General features: G+C 51.5%; 1 protein-coding gene across 1 annotated transcript in view; it reads right to left on the bottom strand.

The window, feature by feature from the left end:
* The window catches only part of Adamts2 (ADAM metallopeptidase with thrombospondin type 1 motif 2), a 208,763-nt gene that overhangs the window by 71,303 nt on the left and 109,722 nt on the right, over positions 1-27,738 (bottom strand). The window contains 1 exon segment of the mRNA XM_037201169.1: positions 204-406. Within this exon segment, the coding sequence (XP_037057064.1) occupies positions 204-406 (203 nt within the window).

The following is a 27,738-nucleotide window of genomic DNA, read 5'->3' as shown; positions in this document are numbered from 1 at the left end:
TCCCAGGGGATTCTGGAGTCTGTCAAGTTGACAGTTAACATTAACCATCACATCCCCCTCCAGCCCCGTTTGCCAACATCCTACTCTCTGATGGACCCCACCCACAGAGTCTCTACCCAAGCCCAGTTCCCCTGCCCTACTCAAGTCCTGCCTCCAAGAAACTGTTCCACTCGTGTTCCCTACACCCCCCAGCCTTGACTCACAATGTTCATGAGCGTCAGCAGGTACTTCTGCACATGCTCCTTCCCATGGAACTGGACCACTGAGTCATCCACGCCCAGCAGGACCTCGATGTTGTAGTCATCGTCGGTAGCATGCCTGCGCACCCTCCGCCGTGAGCTGTTGATGCGCTCCTCCAGGACGCCCAGGGCTCTGCTGAGGCTTTCCAGGCTGCCCCGGGAGGCTCCTAGAAGGAGAGGACACCTTCTTTGGTAGCAGCCCAGCACCCTTCCCCAGGGGCATCCCAGAAAGACAGAACCCATCTGGGTACAACTCAGTCACCATCCAGGCATCAGGGTGGCATTAGAGTGACCATTGTCTCATTTAAAACTCACGGCACCCTGAACCTGGAGCATTGTGCCCATTCGTAGAACAAACAGAAGTCTAGAGAGGGGCAATAGTGACAAACACAAACAACCTGGGGAAACTGAGGCTCAGCACAGGCAGTATGTGTCACATGGTGTCTGCTCATTCCTAGCTCTCCTTCCAGAACTATCTCCCAATCTTTCAAGGCATGGACCAGTCTGATACCCATATCCTGGATGCCCACCTGGGAACTTTGCCCTCAACCCCAGGGCTGATGCGCAGAGACCCATAAATCCCTCTCACCACACCTCCCACAGTGTGGCTTGGGAGAGAACTGACTAACTGCCCCCGTAGGTCCGTACCTGGCGACGCACTGATCACGCTGAGGAGTAGAGTCTGAGGTATCTGAGCTGAGGGTAAAGGGTCTGCACCACCAACAGGACCAGAGCCCAGGACGCGCTTGGCACATGGTTCTGTTCCCACCCACCCCCATCAGCCACCCGACAAATCTCTTCACTCAGTCACACAGTGGGTATATCTTCCATACAAATCACTGTCTCCATTTTACAGACAAGGAACCCTTATGTGGCAGGCAACCACGCAGATACTTCATGCCCTCAAGCTTACCTTTAACACTACAAACTGACAGTATCACACACACACACACACACACACACACACACACACACACACACACTTCACATATACCATACATATATAAACCTGCAGGCACAGACACATATATGCTTAAACCACAAATGAACATCTATAGTGCACAGCCTTACACTCATGTGTGCACGCGATGCACACATGCACACACATGGCAGGTCCTGCCCAGGGCTACTCTAGCCATGGGGAATGGGCCAGCCCTGCAGGAAGGCCCCATACAGAGCTAAGTGCTGCTCTGCTCAGCTGCCTGGAGATAATTCAGGGCCATCCTGGTGCTTCCAGAGGAGCCGCCTGGGACTTAAATCTGACACAAGGCTTGAGGGATCACTGCTCTATTTTCATGCATTTATTTCTTTGCGTCTTCAGCGAGCAGGGACAGCTCACCTTCAGAGCCACCTTGGGAAGCAAAGATGGTGATTTCCCCAGAAAAAGTTCTCCCCTGGGAAAGAGCTAGACACCACCTTCTGCCCCTAGCTTGCTCAGGGTCACACACAGGCAGCCCCGGGAGAAGAGCAGACTGGAGAGGCATTCCTTGGAGCCACGGGGTGTTTTTTTTTGTTTGTTTTGTTTTTTGTTTTAATACCTAATTTTGTTGACAGCATTTGAAACTTGGAAGATTTCACATTGGAAATCATCGAGAACATCCAGTCTCTTTTGAGAAATTAAGAGACAGGGCCGGCCTTGGGTCACCTAGGTGTGCTGAGAGAGGGCACATAGGGGCCTAGGTCACCAGGGAAGCCACCTACCAGCCTGGTGACTTCTTGGAGTACCTTTCTGACTCTACTCCCCAAGGCAGCTGATGCCAACCTGGCACAGTTGTTCAGCCAAACCGTGGGCTCCAGGCGCATCCGAAGCAACAAGGCTTTGTAAAGATGCTTTGGAGGTGCCGACTTCACCTCAAGCATGGTGATTACTGTTGCTGACATTATTCTTATGGTGATGGTTTTTGGGGGGAGGGGTCCCCAGTGTGCTCTCCTGTTGCTGTGATAAAAGACTGACCAAAGCCAATTTGGTCAGGAAAGGATGTATTTGGCTTAGAGGTTTTAGGATATTATCAGAAGTCAAGATAGGAACCTGGAGGAAGGCGCTGAAGCAGCAACCATGGAGGATCTCTGCTTATTATAGGCTTGCTTCCTTATACAGCCTAGGAGTGGGCTAGGGTTTCCTCCATCAGTTTACGGTCAAGAAAATGCCCTACAGACATGCCCATAGGGCAACCTGATGGAGGTAACCCACAATTGTGATTCTCTCTTCCCAGGGTATGAAGATGACAACCAAGATCAGCTATCATAGGGAATGACTTCTTGGGCATTACCTTTTAGAACATCTTCTCTAAAACCCAGCCCGTGGTAGAGAGGTCCCCAAACGTGGGAGTGGAGAGATGGATCAGCCCTTTCAAGCAGTCTGACTCTTTGAAAACTCCCTCAGTTCTGCTCCAGCTAGCTCAGGACATGGCAGGTAGACCAAGGCAATGGGGTCTGCTGCCCTCAGGCCTTGGACCAGATGAACCTTGGCCTGGCTGCCCTCCTGCCCTTCTGTGTCCCTTTGGGAGTTGGCAGTCAGGCAGATAGTTCACCTCATCAGTCATGGAGACACCCCCGTCTTCCTCACAATGGTTATGACCTTAACACAGGCTAAACTCTGATCCTGATATGCCTGTCTCTCCCTGGCCAGCCACAAGCTCCCAAAAGGTCCTGGGCCAACCTCCTAGTGGTCCCTCTGACAGCAGGTCTGGTCTTCAGAGCCTACTCAACCAGGCTGGATTGCTGGCATGACCTAAAGGCCTTTGTTCCACTTGGTCCTTGGCCCATAGTTCACATGACCATATGTCCCATCCTTCATTAACAGTGCAGGCAGGGTGATGAACTGTCAATGCTGTCCATCTCCTGCTAAGGCGGGAAGATACTGCTGCCTGCGGTTCATCTTTCCTCTGTGGCAGCTCCCTCTCCTAGCAACACACACACACACACACACACACACACACACACACACACACACACACACAGAAATCACTGGTGTCTCCCCCTCCGCGGTCCCCCCCCCCCTGCGCAAGGGGAGGGCCTGACAGATGTTAGAGAGAGAACAGGGGCCCCAGCAGCCATTGCCTGGTTGGTTGACCTGACCCTCCCCTTGCCTGTGTGTCGGTCACAGGAGCCTATCTTTTAAAACGAGTAAACAAAAGATAGTTGGTTCCTGGCATTCCCTTGCTGGGGGACCCTTCCATATGGCATCTGGAGCTCTCCTTGCTTTGATAAGGATGACACAGCAGAAACCATATCCGAGAGCCCTGGTCTCCGAGTCTCTAGAAGGCAAAGGAAAGCTGCTGAGAGCAGACCAAGAGGCTGTGGGGAGGGTGGGGAGAAGCAGAGCTCCTACCCAGGGAAGGCTGAGGCAGCAGCTACCTACAGAAGCCTTGTACAGCAAAGGGTGCTGAGCCCATGGGCTGTGGGCTGCACCTCCGAGCATCCTCAGAAGGGCTTCTAGGACAAGGACATGTGCGCAGCCCTTCACAGTGATGAAACTGCGTTCAGTTCTCACAAAAAGGAGAGGCTCCTGGCTGTTCTCATACCCCGCTGGCTTGTCCCTGAAAGGTCTCGGAGCTGCAAGCATGGTCCCCAATGTAAGAGTTACTGAGATGCCAGAGTCTTAAGAGGTGGGGCCTAGAGGAAGTAATAATGTTACAGGAGCTCCAGACACATTAAGGAACCAATGCCATCATGTGGAAGTGGGTAAGGCTCTTGGGGATGGGTTATTCCCCAGGGGGACTGGTTGTTATTAAAGAGGGAATCTGACCTTCATCTTGGCCTCCTCACTTCCTCTGGAATATACTTCTACCACATTATGCCAGTTGATATACTGTGACACAGCCAGGGGGCGCTCTTGCCAGGATCCCAACACCATGTTGTTTGAACTTTTCATTCCCCAGAATAGTGAGCAAAATAAACATCTTTTCTGAATAAATAGCCCAGTGTCAGGTATTTTGTGATAGTAGCCCAAAATGGATTAAGGCAACCAACAAGGAGCAATAAAGGGGCAGAAAGGTTGAGTCCATCAAGACACATTGCCAGAGAGGAGGAGCCGGGACCTGAGACCAGGCCTAGGTCCAAGAGTAACATTTTCCTGAAAGAATAATGATTCTGAATCTAGGCATGCAGATCTGCTGATGGAATGCTTCCCTAGCTGCGTTTGATCCTCCAACATTGTGTAAAATGGTCACGGAGGTGCACACTTAAGACTCCTAGCCCTCGGGAGAATAAGGAGTTCAAGGTCATTCTTGACTACAGAGGGAGTTCAAAGCCATCATGGAACACATGGGACCCTGTCGATAGCAACAACAACAGAAAGAATAATGATTCTTATTTTAGGAGTAGTGTGACCTTGCAATAAGAATATAGTCCACAATAAAGTGTGGGTATGTGTCCTCAACACTGGTTTTTTGTTTGATCGATTTTCAGACAGGATCTTACCCTGTATCCCAGGCTGTCTGGAATGTCTTCTGTAGACCAGACACCTCTGTACTTCTGTCTCTGTCTCCTGTGTGACGGAATTGCAGGCATGTACCGCCATGCCCAACCTTTCCAACATTATCAACATAGCCTAGAGGATACCCCCATGCTCCACCAGCACAAGGGCTGGTTTAGGGGAACCAACACTGGTAGAAAAGACACTTGGGCTCTAGTCTGTAGAGTCAGAGTGGGACAGGGCTGGTGCCAGTCCTGTAGTGCAAGGATGCCCGAGGGCATGCAGGGCCCCGTGCAAGCCTCTGCCAGTGCCTTTGGTGCGCTGGCCTCTACAGTTTTCTTGCTCACGACCAAGTGCTGAAGGAGCCCCCCAAACCACTCAGAGGGCAGTCTACAACTGATAGCTCTAAAGTCTTACTGCCTGCCTTCTCACTGGACTCAGAGATTGTGGAAGAGGATGCTGTGCTTGATCTCCACTCCTAACAAAGTCTGACTCTCAATTGGCTCCTAGGTTCATATGGTCAAGGCTCAGGCTCCAGCCTGTGTCACTGATGGGAGATGATGGGAACTTCAAGAGACTAGGCCTAGTAAAAGGAAGTTAGGTTACCTGAGATGCACCCTCGGTGGGGCTATTGGATCCCAGCCCCTTCCTGACTCTCCTGCCCCTTGGTGGCCATGAGATGGGAAGCCTCCTCCTCCACACCATGATGTGAGCCGCCGCAGTATAGCCTGAAGCAGCAGGGCCAAGTGACCATGGCCCCAAACCACTGAACCTGCGACTCCCGGTCCTGTCCTCCTTCTATGCTTCTCTCTGGTATTTTGTCAAACTTAATGCAAAGCCTACTGACACAACCCACAGGTATCACCCCGTTGCCCTCACTAAACACTGGAGACAATAGGGGTAAGTCAGGGCAGGGCGTTGTCACCTAGAGAAGCACACTGTTCCATGACAGGGAAAGACTCTACCGTCTGCTCCCCCTGGAATGATCCTCCCTATTTCCCCCATCCATCAGGTTCCAGCTGAAAAGGTTCATCCTAATTTCATCCTAAGTTCCAAGACTCTCCTCCTTCAGCCCCTCCCCCAGACAGCATCCTCTTCCCCTCCCACAGGAGCGACAGTTGTGTGCAGTGCTGACCTCTTTTGTGGATTTCCTTTGGTATTCACTGCTTCTCTGCCCTTGGATGGAGACCCCTGGAAGATGGTGACCAAGGGGTCTGAAGGCCTCCGCTTCCCCAGTGACCTATAGGGACCCTGGGGCTGGGAGGGTTCTGAGCCCTGGCAGAGACATGCATTGGGGACCCAGGGCCCAGCAGAAGGGCGGCTGGGGAGATGGCACTGGTTGGGGGGAGCAGGAGGGAAGCGTGCCGACAGATAGAGGAGTATGAACTGGAGCAAGAGCCAGCTATAAATGACTCACATGAGGGAAAACCAAGAGAAGAGGGGCCAGGACAGATTAAAACAAATGGGGTGAAGAAATTAAACATGTATCGTCTAACTGGCAATGAAAAAAATGATGCGTCTTAATGTCATTCGTGAGTTAAAACAAAATCCAGGGTATTTAAGGGGATGGGCTGCTGAGGCAAATAGGGTCTGAAGAAGATGCGGGAGGAAACCCCAATGTTCTCACCCATGCACCAAATGGATGCAAGAAGGAGAAGCCTAGTTAGGAGTGAACAGTCACACACTTACTCCAGAAAACAGTCCATGAGTTAGAGAAAACACTAGGGATGGGCACAAAGGATTTGAATTTATAAAACAATCTAGTGTTCAAACCAGCAAAATGATTAAATAAATAAAATACATGCCCTTCATGCATGTGGAGAAGACATTCAAACATAAAGAAAACCAAAAAAACTGGGTTTATAATGACTAATATTGAAACAAAAATCAGGAATTACTGTAAAAAGGAAGGCCTTAAAACCTTTAGTTCTGGGGCTGGAGAGATGGCTCAGAGGTTAAGAGCACTGGCTTAACTGTCCTTCCAGAGGTCCTGAGTTCAATTCCCAGCACCCGCATGGTGGCTCACAATCATCTGTAGTAGGATCCGGTGCCCTCTTCTGACATAACGCCACACATGCAGACTGAGCACTCATATACATAAAACAATAAATAAATCTTTTTTGAAAAACCCCTTTAGTTCTAATAAGCATAGACTAACTAGAAGGTATAAATTCCAACAGTTGATGTAAAGAACTGCATAAAGAGATAACGAGCAGAAGCTGAAAAGGTGGCCAAAGGAAGGACTAGATCTTCTGTGGAAAGTCCCACCTGACCCACGAGGAATAGACACATCTCCTCTTACATGAAGTGAGAGTACAGTGGTCGATAACTCGCTTGTCCAGAACAACAACCAGCTAGAAAACTGGGTTAGGAGAGGGTGCACAATCATCATTATACTGAGAAATAAATAGAAACGATGAAGGTGTAAAAGACAAGCAAGAGGTAATGCAGCCTAACACTCCAAAATTAAAAAAGAAAGAGTCCATAATAAGTGAAGAGAAAAATGATACAGTGTTGGATTGGAAGTTAGTCTTATCCAAATTAATCCGTAAGTGTAACACAATCACAAAAGAATCATTAAACTCTAACAAATTCCAGAACTTACATAGAAGACATGTGTGGAAAAGATTAATGAAAAGGAACTCCTTCAAATTAAGACTATATATTATAAAATCACATTCACTTGAATAGAGTATGTTAATATCATGAAATGTACTGAAAAAAATGTCCAAGGACACACCCAGACTTCTGGGTAAAAATAAAGGCTTGAACATAAACGTCCCATTTAACTCCTTTCTGGAATCCATCTGTCTGGAAAGTGTCAGTCAGGGACTTTTATTTTTAAAGTCCCAAAGCTATAAGCCCAGGGCAAGCAGAAGAGAAGCAATATCAGAACAGTCATCGGCCGGGAAGCAGGAGAGCTTTTCGTGGTAATAAACTTGATATATTCAAGTTGAGCTTCAAGCTGCTATGGAGAAAAGCCAGGATCCTTCTAGTCTGGGCCACAGTCCCCCAAAGCATGGAAATTGATGCGGCAAGTAGCATCCAGAAGTGGTGTCAGGGCAGATCAGTTGAAGGGCAGTGCCAATCCCCACCCATGTCCCATGCCCCTCTGCTGGACTGGCATTGGGCTGGAGTCTTCCTTGAAAAAGTGTAAAGGGTCTCTGGGATGCGAGCGCTTGGTGTGTTTCAGGGTGAGGGTACCATTCTAGAGACTGGAGGACTCAGTGAAGGACCACTTCCTCTGTTGGTTCCCAAGATGCTGGTAGCCAGACAGTCACCATTCCAGACAGAGCCTGGGCAAGCCCTCTGAGGAACCAAGGAGCAAAAGAACCCACCTACAAACACCAGGGTTCCAGTCATTGCAGTAATCATGTTTACCACCTGCCTTTACAAATGAGTGGCCAGCCAAGGGCCACCTCTGTCTGGTGGGCACCTCTGACACTCACCATAACAGAAAAGGGGCGTGGGATCACAGACTCCCCACCTGCCTCTCTCTCCCTGACATCCCCCAGAGCCTCCATGGAACTCCCCATGAACAGGGTTGATAAATACACTCTGACCTTACGCTCTTCAAAGAGTCCAGTTTTCTCCATCCCCCTTGCAGCCATGAGCAAGCCCAGTCCCCTGGCCCCAGACCAAGGACAACGGTTCAACTTTACTTTTATCTAGTGCTTTCCTACTGTGTGGCTCCTGGCCAGCACAGGTCATGTGATGTGGAGGTTGCCTACCCACCCCGAAAAATCTGTAAAGGTCAGAAATTCACTTTGTCCTCTGGAATTGAAGGGTATGACTTCTAAGACCTCCCTTCTCTACATGGCAGTTACCTTTATCAATGAAGCTCCTTTGGGGGGATGGAAGGGAACATGTTTTCTCCCTCTAGGGCCCTGTGGCTATCCATCTCTCTGAATGCTCTCCCATGGGAGCTCCTCATGGCTCTCCAGTCTTGAGCCCAAAGCCCTCCCAATGAAGCCTATCTAAAGGGTGAGTCCAGGCCAGCTTCTTTCTATAAAGCTGCAGTAATTTCCAACAGAGGAAAGAAATGGACTCTGCAGGGAACCGGGGACAGGAAGCTTGTACTAGTGTCCTCTGAATGCTGAGAGGAGATGCTACACACTTTAAACAAGAACGGGAGGAGAACATTAGAGTGAGTTCCTGGACATTTTTTTAAAAGATGAAATATATGATCAAGTCAGTGAAAGGGCTGGAAAATGAAGTTGAGGGCTTTCCTACAAAGTGAAACAGTAAGCCAATCTGGAAAATAATAGACTAAGACGCTTTGCTCAATTACATACCACACAGATAACAGAAGCTTCATAAAGAGCGTGGAAAACCAGAAAGGAGGGTGTTGATCATTCTAGAAAGTTCACCTAACTAGAGCATGTTCCAAGGGGGAAAAAGATTCACCTAGTGCCCAACAGAGGAGAATAAAGCACATCAGACAATTACAACATTTCAGCAGACAGGAGAGCCTGCAGGCTTCCATAGAGGGCAGGCAGGAACAAGCAGGCGGTAGAAGTGTAGACAAAGGAATGGATTCAGTGTGGCTTAGACGTCTCAGCAGCAGCATTAGAAGAAGGCAAACGATGAAGCAAAGGGAACACTTGGAATCCTGTGGGAAATGGCTTGACTGCCATCTCACGCCCAAACACTCAGTGACCTACGACACTAGAACAGAGAAATTTCCAGACGTGCAAGTTTCCAGAACATCTACCAGCTGATTATTTCTTCTGAAAAAGCTACTGAAAGAGAGGGTCCATCCAAACAAAAGATCTGCCCAAGAAAAGTGTGTGTGTGTGTGTGTGTGTGTGTGTGAGAGAGAGAGAGAGAGAGAGAGAGAGAGAGAGAGACAGAGAGAGACAGAGAGAGACAGAGAGAGACAGAGAAAGGGAGACAGAGAGAGAGGTAGGAGGGAGGGAGGGAAGGAAGAAGGGAGGGAGGGAGGGAAGGACGGAGGCAGGGAGGGAGAAGAGGGCAAGAGAGCTAAGCCCATACCAGTGTCATGCCATTGAGGTGTCAAAACTGTAAGCTACATAAACCCCTTTGTTTTATAAGGTTAGCTGCCTCCAGCATTTTGTTATAAGGCAAAACTGACTGATACAATCTGGTGTGATCAGAATGAAGCCGTAGAAATGCTAGAAGAAAATACAGCTAAATGCTTTTCTATAGGTCACCAGGCTCTTGCCTGCTCCCCTCCTTCACCGTCACATGCTTGCGAGACACTGTGGATGTCTTAGATCTCTGCTGGCTCAGCAAGGTGAATAGCTGAAACCACAGGCACTTCGTACGCAGAGGAAACATACCATGTTGCCGCCCCAAGACATCAATCATGTGGATTATAATAGATTTCTTCCTTCCCCAGGACTCAGGGAGAACAGGAACTACTACACTGCTCAGGAAAGGGAGAGGGAGGCTTGCCACAGTGCACCTGTAGAGGTGAGAGACATCCTCAGGTGTTGGTCCATGTTGCAGGTGGCATTAGCTGCTGCTTACCCCAGGCTGACCCATAAGCTTCCAGGGAGCCTCCAGTTTCTGCTGTCCACCTCCCCACAGGAACACTGCGATCACAGTTGTACAGTCTACCGTGCCTGGCTTTTTATGTGAGTTCTCAACAGAGACATCTCCCTAGCCCAACCCAGCTCTTCTTGCCGACGGCTCGGGCTTTCCTGGGCAGCGGCGGCCTCACAGCTCACAGAACGTACATGGAGGCGCCAGTCTAGGCGAGGTCATCCGCACGAAGGTCAGTCCTCCGGTTGTTAACTTGGAAGACATAATCACTCTGTGACTGCAGATTCCCCCGAAGATGGTCATTAAGATAAAATATGTTTACCTAGGTGCATAATCAGGGCACGGCAAGAGACCCTGTCTGGCAGCAGGCGGGCTCTTTGGAGGCTCTGGAAGCAGAGAGCAGGCTCAGCCCCAGGGGGGCCGTCAGCACAGAGTCCCACTGGTGAGTTTTATTAAAAGGAGCTCATTATGGTTATTTCAGCCCAGTCTTTATAACTTTATTACCAAACCTGAATTAATTGCTGCAGCTCCAACAGATGCAGCTCATTCTGTGCCATTTTTGTGATCCAGGCTGGAATGGGGGAGCGGGAAAGGGTGCCGGTTCTCAAGGGCAGCTCCAGTGGCGCAATTCAGAGGTGGGGGCTGAAGAACTGTGCATTTCCATGGAATGGGAACCTGGGGGTGCCAGGCCTACTCCACCTTCCAAGGCTTCTTCAGGGACAAAAAAGCGGCTCTGGAGAACCCTGCCTGTGGTAAGGTCCTTAAATAAAGTTCTGCTAGAGCATTGGATGCTCCCCTGGTGGGGGACATGGAGCATCTCAGCTTCTTTGGGTGTTTTTGCCTTTTCAGAGCTACAGGGGCTGGGGTAGCAGAGTGAGCTCTACTATACTGGGTGTTCGTTCTTGATTTTTGTTTTGATCAGTAACGGTCTCCCTCCAAGTCTAAATGGCTCTGGAAAGCCAAATCCAACTTAGCTTTATTCTGAAGCCCCCAGCTTGAGATGCACTCATGGGTCCAGCCAGGGCAGTGACTCCAAGAACACTGCTCGTGTAGATGAGAAGCTGCCATGATGTGTGATTTCAGGGCTGCTGGGCAGCTTCTTCTTCCCAAGAAGCAGAGATGAGATGCTTGGTTTTAACCATCAACTTGACACAAGACAGAATCACCTGGGAAGGGAGCCTCAGTGAGGGACTATCTAGATGAGGTTAGCTCGTGGGCATGTCTGTGGGGGCTTATTTTGATTAGTGAGAAGACCTGCTGCTACTGTGGGCAGTACCATTTCCCAGGCAGGGAACCCTGTATTGGATGAGAGTGGAGAAAGTGAACCGAGCGTTGGCATGCATGCATTAGTTCACTGTCCTTTGCTCTTGACTGTAGACGTGGCCAGCCGCTTCAGGGTCCTGTTGCTGTGTCTTCTCTGTAATGATGGACTGTGACCTGGCCTTCTGAGCTGTACATAATGAGCCCTTTCTCGAGTTGCTTTTGTTGGGTGTTTTATCATGGTGACAGGAAATCAAACTAAGATAGTGACAAGCAGGTGCTGAGGCTAGACTGTGGTCTGGGGGGCAGTCCCAAAGGTTCACGTGGTGGAAGCTTTGTCTCTGGGTGTTTTATCCAAGAGTTGATGAGACTTTAACCTCCTATGGGAGGTGTTTGGTCACTGGGGCCACGGCCCTTACAAGAGACAGTGTCATTCATTGAGACTTCGTTCCCATGAGAATACATTGTGATGAAAGCCACGGCCCTGGATCCCCGGTGGACCCTCTGCCAGGGCTCTCCTTTGTGACCGCTTGACTATGAGAAAGGCCGCACAGACAGGGTCACCTGACAAAAAAGCTTTGAGACAAATAATCTTCCTTTATAAAGGAACGAGCCTCGGGCATTTGTTACAGCCGCAGAAAATGGACCCAAACAGCTGGTGGCACAACCCACACGTCTCTGGCTCCCCGGCTCTCCAGCTCTTTGAATCAATTCATTTGGCTTTCTGTCTCTTGCAACCACAGGAGCCCCAGCACGACCCCCACCCAGACACCATCATGTGCACTGACCTCAGCTGGATGCCCCAGATAGTTTGGCCAAAGCACCCTGAGATTACCGAGACCTGAGGTGTGACAGTCTCCCTGTTTCAGGCTTTCACCTCCTGTTTTCTCAAGGAGCCCAGTGTGGGGTGAGGAGAAAACCTGCTAAGTCTTGAAGGTCTGGAGCCTAAGTAAGTGGGCCAACCCCCCAAAATACGTGCCCTCGGGACACGACGCTACAGTGTTCCTGTAGAAGTGTGCGGGCCACTGTGCTGGGTGCCCCGTTCTCAAGCGTCTCTCACGTTTTATTTGCAGCAGGGACGGGTGGCCTATTGTCTCCAGACCTCCCCTGAGGTTCCAGAACGCCCTTGTCCCACTCTGCCGCTAAGCACAGCTGGATTGAACAGGACCCTCTCGTACCCACCTATTCTCCCGGTACCACCTTCCAAGAAGCCTCTGTACCCCACCCTTCAGCAACCAGGTTCCTGGGCCCTCCAAGGGGTAGCGAGGCCAGGAGCTGAGAGACAGTAAAGCACTGTCCCTTCTAAAGGAGGGTCTTGGGGACCAGTCTTGGCCTCGAGGACACCAAGCTTTCTCTCTGTGGGACAGCACACCCCAGGGAGGGAACTGGCCCTGAGTCTCCTTTTTAGTGTCTCCCCAGCACAAAGCAGCCAGATGGCGGGAGCCAGTGGAGAGACTGGCAGATGACTGAGGGAAAATATTTACTGTGAACTCCAGAACAAAACACAGACACCCACAGGCCCCCATAGAGACTCCCTAGGATCTCATCTAGAATGAGGGGGAAGCAGGAAACTGCTAAGTGGGGCGCTGGTGACCAATGTCGCAGAGCCCAGCATGGCCAGAGCTCCAGCCTGCAGCCTGCTGTCACGCACAGCCTGTGGAAGCGTGTCTCAGGGTAGATGATCCCTGTGAGCAACTCACAGTGCGCATACTGGAACCCCTGATGTGGACATCAGGCGGCTTCCTGGATACTGCTCCACAAGGTCCTGAGACACCTCACACTACATGCATCCTGGATACCCTGAGAGCATGACTTTGCTCATCTCCTTCTGTACCTCCATCCAACTACCCAGCTCACCCTTGTCTACCCAGCCCTACAACGCTGGCTCCTTTCTCCTCCTGGAGTCTCTGACACTGTCCCCATTCCAGCCTCAGTCTCTCTGCTATGGCCCTGACCTGGGCCTCCGGCAGGAGTTGATATTGAACCCATGTGTGGAGTTTTCAAATCCAAGTCCTCTCCCCTGCCAGCCTTTGTTCCTCTGACCCCATGTCACGCAGGACTGGTCCTGGACGTCTTTTGGCGGAAGCTTGAGGTCAATGTATGCAGGAGGACTCAAACGCCAGACTGTGTACCCTCTCAGTAGCCTGCCTCTGGTTCCCCGCCCCCAGCCTAGGATCGGCTGCTTCTCACTCCCCTCTTGTCCTCTCCTGGTCCTGCCCAGAGTCCAGGCAAACAGAGGAACTGGCTGACTGGCTCTCCCTGGTCGCTGCTGGGACTTTACAGGGTAGGTGCGGATTCCCCATAACCTCAGCCAAGGCATAACATTAAAAGCCCCCTAGCAGGGATGTCCATGAAGGTGACACTGGAAACATGGCCAAAGCCCATCCCATGTTGGGCCCGCAGAGTGCCGGTCTGATGGGATTTACTCCCTCCAAAGCTCATGTTGTGACTTAGTCCCCATTCGGAGACACTGAGAGGCAGGGCTGAGGGGCCTTCTCAATGTGACTAGGGCTCCAGCCCATGGATGGATTCATCCACGCATGTCACATGTGGGTTTACGAAGTGAGGCTGCTCCAAAAGTCACATTGACTTGGTCTCTCAAAGGTCCCTGTCTTGGGCCCTGTGGGCACTTTGCCACCAAGAAGGCCATGGCCAGCTGTGTCCCTCAGCCTGGGAGCAGATTGTTATTAGTAACAGAAAACAGCAAGACGGGGCTTTACACGTGTCTTGTGAAAACCGAGGCTCATGTGTGTGTGTGTTCTTCACAGCAGCCCCGTAGGGTGTGAACAGGGCTTCTGTTGGACAGATGTGGAAACAAGCCGAGCAGAGGCTGCAGGGGCCCAGCAGTGCAGGGTGTCCCAGATGTGGAAACAAGCCGAGCAGAGGCTGCAGGGGCCCAGAAGCAGGGTGTCTCTGTGTGCCTCCAGCAGCAGCCTGGGCACTGCCCTCGGACTGACAGGCCACTCCGAGGCAGCAGCTGCCTTTGGGCCCTGTGGACAACAGGCAGCTGCAGCACCAGCGTTCTGGTTTTGCTTTGGACATTGTCTCAGAGCCCATCTGCAGTGACCCAGGGCCACAAACAGTCAGTCACCTGATGTTTAGCCATAGTGAAAACAAGGCTGGCACTTAGGCACAGGCCGGAGACGCAGAGACATGCTTTTGAGAATATCTGTGAGGAGTTGTGTCACTCACCCCTCGGACAGACCTCACAGGTGACTTCTTGGTGTCTGGATCACTGGAATTCATTCATTCATTCATTCATTCATTCATTATTTGCTTGTTTATAGACAGTTTATATCATGGAGTCCAAGATGGCCTCAAATTCTTAGGTAGCTGAGGATGACCCGGAATTTCTGAGCTTTCTGCCTCCCCCACCAGAGTGCTGACATTGTAGCCGTGTGTCCCCAGATAGGTTCATGCCGTGGTGAGGAGTGACCTGAGGACCCAGTGCATGTCTGGCAAGCACTCTGCCAACTGGACCGTATCACAGGGGAGCAGGTAGTGGGTGGTGTTTACAATACACGGAGGGTCTGTTTTCAGGACTGCTGAGCACCATGGGCCAGCTCCAGAGACATCAGCTCACAGACCGTAGATCTAAACAAACTCCCCAGAATGTGTGTGTGTGGGTGCACACACACACCCACACATACACACACACACACACACACACACACACACACACACACACACACACACACACACACACACACATTCTCACCTGGAAATGAAATAGAGAAATCCCAAAGGTTTCATACCAGACAAACCCGAGGTATGTTAGGATTTCTGAGGGGAGAGAGAGTCAGCTGTTCACCTGTCCTCCGGTCCCTCTCTGTTCCTGACCAGCTCAAGGAAGGACTAAGTAGTGTCCCTGATCTTCTCCCCCATGCTGAGGACATGGGAAGAGCATCTCTGCCAATTGGATACACCGTCTTGACTGACAGCCCAGGAGACACAAGGAACTCTCCCAGGCCCCAATGCCTCCTAGAATGATGGGGGGATGGATGCCAGAGTGGGCCGCATCCAGGCTCCTTGGGTCTGCCCCAGGAGCCCCACATGGAAACCACAGGCAGCTTGCCCTCCTCCTGGTCTCTCTCTACATCCTGCTCAGCCCAAGACAGTAAGACAGTAAGAGGGTGGCATTCCGTCCCCCTCTCCCAAAGAGTGTCAGGCACCACCACCCTCTCCACAAACCATGTCTCTTTTGATACTGCAGCTAACCCATGTGAGGCCAAGGCTCTCCTTTCTGTCCTTCTGGTCTCTCCCCTGTCTTCCATAGGCAGCAGGCAATTTGAGCCTGGCTTTGAGCATCTTCCCCAGGGCCCGCCTCTCCCGCAGGTGAGTCTCTAGAGGCCCCTGAGGTACATCTTGAGCCCTTCTCCCCATCATTCAGTTCCGTAGGTTCTGAATTTGCCTCGTCAGACTCCCTGTGTGAATTTGGTACCTGAGCACCCGAGGATGGTGCTTTCCACACCCATATGGGTCCTACCAGCCTTTCTCTCACGATGCTTCCTGCCGGAGAAAGACCTGGGCTGTGGTGGAGGGGGAGAGCAGGGGCGCCCCCAGCTCCCACAAATCCTGAAGGCACTGCCGTGTTGCTGGGTGCACGGAGCCTGCTCTCAGCCCGCAGTCAGTGTTGACCAGGCTTAATTTGATACCCCCTGTTTAGAGAAGGAAGGAAATCAGAAATTGGAGACAGAGCTGAGTCCCACGAATCTGATCCGAAGGGCAGCCTGGAAGGGCTTTTCCTACTGAGCAGGGGGTGGGAGGTACGGGGTGGGGTGGGGACACTGCCCTGAGAATCAGGGGGGAGGGATGAAGACAGCCATCACCCTTCTGGCTGGAGATCCCCAGGCCCAGTTTTTTTTTTTTGGCTCTTACCATCCTGATAGCCCAAGGCTGCAGAGGACAGGCCCTGTTAGGCAAGTCTCCCCAAATCACGAAGGCTTTAGTTTTTGTTTGTTTGTTTGCTTTTTTTGCACAAAGTTTTTTTTCTTCTTTTTATTAAGAAATTTTTTTACCGTGGTGACGCACGCCTTTAATCCCATCACTCAGGAGGCAAAGACAAGTGGATCTCTGTGAGTTCAAGGCCAGCCTGCTCTACAGAGTGAGTTCCAGGAAAAGCTCCAAAGCTACACAGAGAAACTCTGTCTCGGGGGCGGGGGTGGGGGAGGAATTTTTAAAATTCATTTTACATACCATAGATCTCCCTCTATCCCTCCTCTCGTTCCCTCCCACCCAGCCTTCCCCCTCCCAACCCATCCATCCCCTCCTCCGAAAAGTTAAGGCCTCCCATGGGGAGTCAGCGAAGCCTGGTACATTCAACTGAGGCAGGACCAAGGCCCTCCCCACTGCATCAAGGCTGTGCAAGGTGTCCCACCATAGAATGGGCTCCAAAAAGCCCGCTCATGCACCAGGGATAAATCCTGATCTCACTGCCAGGGGCCCTTAAACTGACCAAGCTACACAACTGACTCGCTTATGCAGTCCTGTTTAAAAGCTGATGTGGCCATGCCAGGCAGCAGGAGACCCGCTCGCTGGGAGATGGAGCGGGTAAGTAAATGGGTCTGTGCATGGGAACCCAGTTTCTCGAGGCAGCACTTGCCCTGACTTTCACTAAAGCACAAGAGGACTAAGAACTTAAGGAACTCTTTGCTCTCCACACCTGCTGCCCAATGGCCTCACCCACTCCAGAGCCCAAGACCCAGCCACCACTTGCCGCGTGGGAACCCTGTTCCTTCTGGACTGGCCTGATGTTTGGAGTAGTTCCTATCTACCTGCTTCAGGCCCTGAGACAAGCCACCAGAGTCCCCAAACCTACAATTTCATTTTATCTCCCTTTGTTCACTCCCCAAGTATTTCTGTAACTTCCACTATGACGAGGTGTGGCTTTGTTGGAGTGAGTATGGCCTTGTTGGAGGAAGTGTGTCACCGTGGGGTGGGCTTTGAGGTTTCCTATGCTCAGGATACCACCCAGTGAGTCAGTCGACTTCCTGTTGCCTTCACGCTGTAGGACTTTCAGCTGTTCCTCCAGCACCACATCTGCCTGCACGCTGCCATGCTCCCCACCATGATGATAATGGACTGAACCTCTGAAACTGTAAGCCACCACCTCAATTAAATGTTTCCTTTGTAAGAGTTGCCGTGGTCATGGTGTCCCTTCACAGCAAGAAAAACCCTAAGACCCTTCCATTGCAGGCCATGTGCAGTACCACTTCATCACAGTCCTCTGGGGTCATGTGACCACCACACATCACCCCCACACTCACACTCTCAGGCAGTTGCCATACTGATACTCACACGCAAATTTGTACACACCCACTCGCACAGACTCATTCATACCTCTACATCCACAAACATCCAAAAACTTACTCACATATATACACACACCCAAACATGCATTCACGACATACTGTCACACACAGACACACAATGACACACTCAGTTCTGTCTGCACGTGTATACACTTGCTTATGTACATCCACATACTCGAACATGTCTGGTCACCCTCCCTCACACACATGCCCACACATGCACACACACACACACACACACACACACACACACACACTTGCTCCCACACATGCTCCTGAGGGGATATCCTGGAGGAACTAAGCAATCTCTCACCTCTCTTCAGGTCCCCAAACAACTATGTGGAGCTTGGTGAAAATAAAGAAACTGGGGTCAATGAGATATGTCACTCAGTGGAAAACTGTCATTATCCTTATGCTATGTCTGAGCAAGCAGAGTCTGGAGAGGGCGGGGAGATGCTGTGGGGACTGAAGCAGCTTCTGGTGTTCATCTCTCTTGAAGGAGCAGCCAGTTGCTCACATTGAAGGGAGACAGACACGTGTGTCTTCCCCAGTCATTGCTGGCAGGGGAGGTAGCCGTGAGGCTTAGCTTAGATTCAGTGTGGCTCACTGTGGCTGTAAGGTGGGTGCCTGTGGTCACGGACCCATCCTCCCTTCCTTGTGAGAGTGGTTACCATGGCTCCCAACACACTGACAGCCCACAGGGGCCACAGGCCTCTGGCCCCAGGCCCCAAGCCAAATGCAATCCTCACTCAGGCCTCCCAGACCCTTGGGGTCTCTGCCGAGCCAGCTGCAAGGACTCTGTTTGCAGCACCAAGAAAGAGTACTTCTAGAAGTCTCTCTTCCAGCCAGACACACTGTTTACATACCTCTGTATTTCCAGGAAGAAACACACTCTCTTCTTTTCCTCAAAACAGGCGGTCCTCTTGGCTTATCTTTTGTTTTTTTGTTCCTGAAAAATATTTTGCTCCCATAGGAAAAGCCATGTGGGAGCCTGGCCTCTGGGCTGGGGGATATACTTATGTGGTCCAGGCTGGTTTGAGCCAAAGGGGAAGGCAGTGACTGGCAGGGAGCCATCCCTGTTGCTGGGCCTTCTTTTTGTGTAAGGAGGCTGAAAATCTGGGTTTGTGCTGGTGTCTCTGATTTTATGATTTATTTATTTATTTTGAGGCAAGGTCTTGTGGAGTCTGGAGTCTGGGCTAGCCTTGAACTCCTGTATAGTCAAGGTTGGAACTTCTGATCTTCTGGCCTCTAACTTTCAGCTGTGGGGATTATAGGCTTGAGTCACCAGGCCCACCAATATCTCTGACTTGTTTGTTTGTTTTATCTTGGTGAGGTGTGTGTGTGTGTGTGTGTGTGTGTGTGTGTGTGTGTGTGTGTGTACAGGTGCACTTGCCCATGGCAGGTTTCTTCCTTTACTGCTCCCCACCTTATTTTTTGAGGCAGGGTCTCAAAAAATTTAGCAAGGTTGGTGGCCAGAGAGCCCTGGGATTTCCTGTCTGTCACTCACCCCCAGTCGAAGTGCAGGGTTACAGGCAGGAGCCAGGGCACCTTGCTTTTATGTGACTATGGAGATCCAAACTCAGAGCCTTGTGCTCACAGAGGGCACTTTACCCCCTGGGCTGACTCCCTGGCCCACTGTCTTTAAGTTTTAAATCCTGCCAAGCCATGTAAAAGGATCAGAAGCAGAACGCTGCTCATGAAATGGGACAAAGCAAGCCCCCCAGATCAGCCTGTAGCCTCTGCGCCATGCCATGAGTGTCCATTTCTTGAGTGGCATCCTTCTCCTTGCCTAGAGAGCCTCAGATAATAGACATATTCTGGCACAACAGAGCAAGCCCACTGGCCCTCAGCCCCACATTAGCAGGCACTTCAGGGGCCATAGCCCATTGCCTGCTTATTTACCTTCATTTCTCTCCCATCCTGGGAGACAGCACAAAGTAAATGTGATTTATTACAGAACCTTTCTCAGATAACCAGTAAACAATTTGGTTCAGCACAGAGTAACAAAGCCCTAGTGAACACCAGACTGCTCCTCCCTTATGGGGCCTTGGCTTGATCCTGCACATGGGCATGAATTCATCCAATGTCAGACGTACTTAAATATGTAAAAGTATTAACCCTTCATATATAAAAAGCTGCCACAAATAATCCAACAATCATAAAAGGAAGTAAACAAATGAAATTGACAGGTAACAAAAAAGAATGTCACAGCTGCTTTTGAATATGTGAAAAGATGTTCAACCTCACTCTGTATAGAAGAAATATAACATGGTCAGAATCCAAATTTGTGGGGTATGGTTATATGCTGGGGAAAAAATGTATCTAGCAAGTTCCTAGAAGGTCACTATGCTCATTTCTAAAAACCTTTAAGCTGTACTAATGGTGTACACCACCTGTCAATCCAGCTCCTCAAAAGGCTGGGCAGGAAGACTGCAAAGTCAAGGGCAGACACTTAGTGATACTTTGTCTCAAAATTAGAAGCACAGGCCCAGATGCTGTTCTCAGTTCTACCGCCAGTGCCCACTACCACCACCAGCTAGGAAATTCAGCTGAAGGACTTCACCCTTCCTGTACCTTCAAATAGCGGGCCAAGTGTAAAGATACTCAATGTGATATCACCTGAAATAGCGAGTACTAAAATACAAAACAAAACAAAAGCAAGTCTCAAGAGTGAGCGCTCAGCCATAGCAGTGACATCTGTATCAGTCCTGCCCTCCACAAGGCTCAGGAAATACTCTGGAAGAGAGGAAGCAACAAACGCAAGAGCCAGAGGACTGGGAGGGGAGCTGGGCATGACGTGGCCGCTGCACAGGTGAATGCACAGTAGCTGTCGTGTCTGCACAAGATTGAGCCATTTAAACATTGCAGCAGGGGGCGGGGCCATGGGGGGTGGGGTGGGGAGTGAGCTGCAGAGACGGCTCTGCAGTTCAGAGTGCTTGCTGTTCCTCCAGAAGATCCGAGTGGGATTCCCAGAGGCCTTGTTGAGTGGCTCACAACTGCTTGTAACTCCAGTTACAGGAGGACCGAATGCCTCTGACCTCCACAGACACCTGCACACACACACACACACACACGCACACGCACACGCACACGCACACGCACACGCACACACTTAAAAATACAAATAAATCTTAAAAAGTATCACAGCACAGATTGTGGGTACCAAGGCCCCACCCCTAGTTGGGTCCTTGCTGTGGGCTGAGGAAGAAGAGTCACTCTGGGGTGGTTAACACTGGTCCATCAGTCATGCCCTGATGAGACAGCCACACGCCCGTGAGCGTATGGGTGGCACTACTTTGTGACTAAGGAAGAAAAGCGAACATGAAGTTGGGAGGGAAATGTATTGGGGGAGCCTGGAGGGAGTTGGAGGGGGGGATATGACAAGGACGCATCATGTACACTATGAAATTGTTAAAGTATGCTTTAAAAAATCAAGTTGAAAAAGAATTGAGGATCTTGGAGATTGAGGTCGGTCAGGATCTGGTCCAAGAAGTCACCACATGATGGGTGTCTGTGCAGGAGAAGGGGGCAGATCCGTAAGTGCTGGTGGGGATCTCCAGGTACAGTGACTGACAGGCAGCAGAGGACACAGCGTGTGAATAGGCTGACATTCAGAGAAAGGGGGAGTCAAAGGTGAGGCAGGAGTGCAAGGTGCAGGGCAGGACAGGAGAGTGCGGGGCAGGAGAGTGCAGGGCAGGTGAGGGCAGGGCAGGTGAGGGCAGGGCAGGTGAGTGCAGGGCAGGTGAGAGTGCAGGGCAGGTGAGTGCAGGGCAGGTGAGGGCAGGGCAGGTGAGTGCAGGGCAGGAGAGGGCAGGACAGGAGATGGCAGGGCAGGTGAGTGCAGGGCAGGTGAGGGCAGGGCAGGTAAGTGCAGGGCAGGAGAGGGCAGGGCAGGAGAGGGCAGGGCAGGTGAGAGCAGGGCAGGAGAGGGCAGGGCAGGAGAGGGCAGAGAAGGAGAGGGCAGGGCAGGTGAGGGCAGGGCAGGAGAGGGCAGGGCAGGAGAGTACAGGGCAGGTGAGGGCAGGGCAGGAGAGTGCAAGGCAGGAGAGTGCAGGGCAGATGAGGGCAGGGCAGGTGAGTACAGGGCAGCAGAGGGGAAGCAGGACACAGCTGGGAGCAGCAGCGAACAACAAGGACTTGCTTGCTGTGGATCCTTTTCCAAGCTGCAATGCATGCGCCCATGCAAAAAGCCAGCCACATGCCTGCAGGGAGAGCCAAGAATCTCAGTGGTGGCCAAGCCTCAGCCTCACCCCAGAGAGGCCCTGGAGGCCACGGGATTCCTCTGCCAGGGCTAGCTCCTGGATGCTCCGGGGAGCCACCAGGACAGCCAGGGACAACTCTGGAGACCTGGGATGGCGATGGTCTGGTACCCACTCCTAGACCTGCCTCTGAGCATGGACCAGAAAGCAGGATGTGAGAGACTTAGGGGTCTGCCGCCGATGGATGGACGGGGACACCAGTAGATCGGTGTGGATCAGACTGTGTGCTCTCAGATATCGGAGGACCACGGAGTTCGTGAGCCAGGTAAGGAAGGATTCCTGGAAAGGAGCTGTCTGTGTGCATTGATTGGCTAACAGAATGTCCGTGACTCTGGAGGATTTGGAACATTGCTGATCTGATAGCCTAATTACAACTTCTCCCTGGCTGTCTTTAGCCCTCTAGAGAGCCGTTCCTTGCCAACCCTTGTGTCAGACCTAACATCCTGATAAACAGATTAAAAACCTTCAGAATGTATTAACAAAGCACTCTTTGCCAACAGCAGGCTGAGGACGCTATAGTGGAGGTTTCTCAGCCTGCTGTACCATCTACCCACTGAATGTTTCCACCGGTGTATTTTTTTAAATGCCTTGATTCATAACTTTCTTTGTTCTGTTACTACAAAAACTCCACGAAACTGCTTCCGTACTGGAACATGTAAACTGCAGTGACCTAGCTCCGTGTTCCTGGGCCATGATCACTCAGATTTGGCACCAGAGCCCAGGAGAGAGGCTGGTGCCCCTGGGGAGGGCTCAGAGAGAGGCAAGCTGAGGGCTGAGGTGCTATCTACGCTTCCCCAGGCCAGGTGGACTGAGTAAAAAGGGGATCCATAACACAGGCCCCAAAGAACAGAGTTCCTCGAGCACCTGTGTGGTGAGTGAGGAGAATGAGGCTGGCCACAGAAGGAGGAAGGCCATGCTGTGGGAAGCAGGCCTTGAGGAGATGGAGGGAGACTGATGGGAGAGACTGGAGATAGACTCTGAGCAGGCAGGCACATGTGAAGGATGCGGTGTTCTTCAGAACAGCCCTGGCTCTGACTCGATGCAGAGGGAGCCAGCTCATGTCCCCCCCACATTGCCGAGAGACAGAGCTCTGTGGGATGCAGGGGGAGAGGACACAGGGTGTGGCTGGCTACCCTGGGAAGCCCTTCCCTGTGCCTAGGGAGCTCACTGAGCCATGTGGGAGGGAGATGAGGCTCTTTGGGGGCAGGCACTCAGGGGACAAGGATATGCCTGTAACACGCTCAGAGACAGGATGAGAGTCTGGAACCGGAAGGGGCCTGTGTGGTGTCGGGAGGTCCCAGATGTGAGGCTGCCCCAGATGTGAGGCTGCCCCAGATGTGAGGTTGCCTTCTGAGACAAACATCAAAGCAACTTCAAGTAGACTCTGCCAGGTGACCAGAGAGCTGGTATCGATCCTCTCACTCAGCATCCTGTCTAGACAGCAGCCAGGTCTCCGGTCCTCCTGGCCAGCCCGTGAGATCAGAACACATTCACTACAGCCCCAACCTGCACCAGGCCAGGGCCACACCTCTGTGTCTTCCCCTTCTCCCAGGGTCCAGTGGTCAGCCTGGGTGTGAGAAGGAAGGAGTCTCCACGGCGTGACTGATGACCCTCAGCTCACAGGGGACAGCCTTTGCTTTGTGTCTCTCTGGTACCTCTTGTCCCCAAACAGCAAAGTCCAGAACCTGGAGTGGCCTAAGCCTGAGCACGTACTAGGCTTGTTCCAGCCAACCATGCCTAGCAGACACCATCATTCGGCTAGCCCCATCCCTTAGCATCCACCGTGGCACATACACAGTGCCCTGCCTCACACGGTGTCTTCACTCCCATTACCCTACTTGGCATCTACAGCCTCTTATTAGGAAGCTAAGGGCCCCTCCTTAGATGAAGGATCCCAAGTCTGAGCAGAAATGTCAGCAGCTGGCCTGGGATCCATTGGGGCGGCCTGAGGTCCTCAGTGTTTCCACCCACTCCTGGGAGGTGAGAAGGGGACATGTCAGCAGGTGACCTGGGCTCTGATCCTAGCAAGACTGCTTCCCAGCTGTGTGACACGGTTGCCACGCCCCCCTCAGCCCCGCCACAAGCCTCAGTTTCCCCACGTGAAAAGCAGCAATGGCCCTGAGAGTCAGTGTTCAGGGCCCACGCAAGGCTAAGGCGGGGTGAAGGCAAGGGCTCTCCTGTAAGGGAGTCACAGCAGAGGTGGGGACACCCAGACACTCCAATTCACGTGGCTTGAAACTGAACCAATACTGGAATGGGGCAGCAACACCAGGTCCCTCACCCATCTCCAAGACAACAAGGGCAGTGTCACCCAGTCTTCTGCCAGCCTACGGCGGCTGCCATCGGCACAACTCTCTCTAGGGTCCTGTCCCAACCCAGGGCTCCAAGGTCCAGCCCCACAGCAAACCACCTTCTGCCAGCTGCTCTTGAAGTCACCTCCAAGAAGAAACCCATGCTTCTGCTCCAAAGATATCCCAAGGCAGGAAATGGGCAGCAGGCACCATGAATGTTTAATTACGCTAATTGGCCAAGTTCAGGTCCCTCCTCATTCCTTAAGTACCTTGTGGGAAAACTGTGATTAAGCGTGAAACAGCTTGTTTCTGCTATTCCTCGCTCAGAGTTCTCGGCCTGCCGGGAGTCCATGCCAGTCCACGCCAGGCATCCCTTGATAACGCCTTCTCATTTTTTTTTTCTAATTTCGTCTTCTGACATTTTACCCTTGATGTCCTTACCCGCTTTGTCCTGGGCCTTGGCACACAGCACCAAAACACCATAATTACTTAACCATAGCCCTCTGGTGGGGTCTACTTTTGACTTTGTTCGAAAACACTGTAATCAAATCCCTGAGAGTCAGGATCGATGAGCCGGGCTTGCCAGAGGAAATCTATCACAGGACTAAGTGGTTTGGAGAGAGAGGAGGCCCCTGTGGGGTGGGGGAGAGCAGAGCGCGAGGGGTGGAGCAGAGGACTGGGATGTGCAGAAAGGCAGGCAGGCAGGCAGGATGAGCGACTGGGTGGGCAGGGCAGTGGGTGGGACCTGTAGGTGGGAGCGGCGGGTCAGCAACACTGTGGGATACTGAGCCAGGCAAGTGAGCAGAGCTGCAGGGTGAATGGGTGAACACAGTGGGTAGAGGTGCAGGACAGCAGCTCGGGCAGATGGGCCTCGCAGAGAGGTGGGTGGGTGTGCCGTGTGGATTACTGGAGAAGTTAACCTCGCCACCCTGGACCCAGTGACCTCTGAGGCTGAGCTATTTCTGTGGGTTCTGCAGTGAAGAGCACATGCTGGCCTCTTCTGGCTGTGTGGACTTGCGTACACCAGGCCCTGCACGGAGAGAGACCGGTGGGAATGCTGCCTTCCAATACACATCAACAATACACTGCAGCCCAGGATGAGGAGAGGAGAACGGGGGCTGGACAACTCCGACCTCACCTCCCATTCCGGAAATCCTCACCTGCCAGGGGATGTGGGCTTGGCTGAAGCCACACACGGCTGGGTGTTGGGGTCTGTATACACTTCCTTTATTCCCTGTGCTACTTAAAAAGGCCCGCTGTGGAGATGCGTAGAAGGCTCACAGTTAAGAGCACTGGCTGCTCTTCCAGAGGACTTGGGTTCGAGTCTCAGTACCCACATGGAGGCTCACAACTGTCTGCAACTCCAATCCCAGGGGACCTGACACCCTCTTCTGGCCTCCATGGACACCAGGCATGCATGTGGTGCACAGACACACATGCAGACAAAACACACATATGAATAAAATAAATTAAAAGTATTTTTAAAGCCCACCACACCATTGGTATACTGGATTGACATTAATGCATTTTGTAATACAATAGGGGCACCCCATAAAGGACATAAATCCAGCCAGTTTGGCACTTCTGAGTCTATGATTGTCTACTGGTGGCTCTGCACTCTCCCCCATATTCTAAAACAAGTAAGTCTCAGAAGGACGCAGCTTGTAATATTTATGTGCGTGCGTGCATGCGTGCGTGTGTGTGTGTGTGTGTGTGTGTGTGTGTGTGTGTGTGTGTGTGTGTGCAGATACTTATGGAGGCCAGATGAGGGTATCGGATCCCCTGGAGCTGGAGCTACAGGAGCTGTGAGCCTGACATGGGAAATGAAAAGGATGTGGGGTCTTCTGTTAGAGCAGCAAACACTCTTAACTGCCGATCCAGCTCGTTGCTGGGGATGTGGCTAACACACCTAACATGTCTAAGGTTCCAAGTTCAACCCCAGCACCACAAAACAAAAACAGTGAAACAAACAACAGGAAGCCTATGTTTTAGTCGCGTTTGTTGGTTCACAGGTAATCCTAGCACGTGGGAGGCTGAAATGAGAGGATTGTAGTTCAAGGTCTGTTGGGGATACATAGTGAATTTGAGGGTAACCTGGGGTACAGAGTGAGAGCCATCTCAACACTCTGCAGAGGGGGAGAGAAGGGGAAGGAAGAGGGGAGGGAAGGAAGGAGAACAAGAAGGAAAGAGAGAAGGAGAGGGAGAGGGAGAGGGATACAGGAGGGGGGCACCCAAATTTGTGAAATTGGACGGGTCTGTTCAATGCTTTAAGCATGAAAGGTGGGTTAGGGCACAAGGACAGGCGGAGTCTAACTCATCCATTATCCTGACAATGTTGACAATATACAGATGGTTGCACACGTCCAAACTCACCATACACGGTCACTGCTAACGTTTTAACAGAACGGTCAACTAATGAAGCTTGTGGGTAAGAGGCAAGGCGGTCACTATGTCGGAGCACGAACTCCTCAAGAGGGGAGAGTGTCACAGACTCTGGGGTCACATGAGGGGAGAGTGTCACAGACTCCGGGGTCACATGAGGGGAGAGTGTCACAGACTCCGGGGTCCAGGCAGCACTTCAGCCCCCCCCCAGGGGTCCAGCATCAAACGGACTGGAGTTCAACAAAGCATTCCAAGGGGAAACTGCAACACAGGAAGCCGATTCCTGTCCAAACAAGTCGTGTTTGTCTGTCTCTGATCTGTGTCAAGTCGATATTCAATTTTAATACAAATTTCCATATAATTCTTGTAAATTCAGCAATTTCTTAAGAAATTAAGACAAAACTGCAGTTTATTAAAAAAAAAAAACTTTATTCTAGTCTGTATCTCCGAAAATGTGTGAATTTTATCTCATGAAATAGTCAACAGTTTGAGCATTCCTAACCAGAAAATCCAAACTCAAATGTTTTGAGTTCCTGGTGACATCCACAAAGAAAAATTCCATCTCTGTGGTCTGAGGGATGGTTCAGTGATTGCAAGGGCTTGCTTGAGGTCTTGAGGACCAGAGCTCAGACCCCAGCATCCAGAGCTCAGATCCCAACATCCAGAGCTCAGATCCCATCATCCAGGATGCAAGTTAGAGTCCTAGCCATGCATGCCACCCGAGCTCCATGGAGGGCACGGAAGCATTGTTGAAGCTTGCTGGCTTTTGGTCTAGCAGAGAAAATGTGAGCCCCAGGTTCAGGGAGAGACCTTGCCACAAAGGAATAGATAGAGCATGACAGAGGACACTTCACATCCTGTCCTGGCCTCTGAGCACATGCACAGGCACATACACTCACATGGACACAAATCTAGATAAATAAATAGGAAGCCGGGTGATGGTGGAGCACACCTTTAATCCCAGCACTCGGGAGGCAGAGGCAGGCAGATCTCCATGAGTTCGAGGCCAGCCTGGGCTACAGAGTGAGTTCCAGGAAAGGTGCAAAGCTACACAGAGAAACCCTGTCTCAA

This window comes from Peromyscus leucopus, chromosome 8b (assembly GCF_004664715.2).
Source record: "Peromyscus leucopus breed LL Stock chromosome 8b, UCI_PerLeu_2.1, whole genome shotgun sequence".
Lineage (NCBI taxonomy): Eukaryota > Metazoa > Chordata > Mammalia > Rodentia > Cricetidae > Peromyscus > Peromyscus leucopus.
The sequence above is the reverse complement of the archived record's forward strand: the minus strand, read 5'-3'. Positions and strand labels throughout refer to the sequence as shown.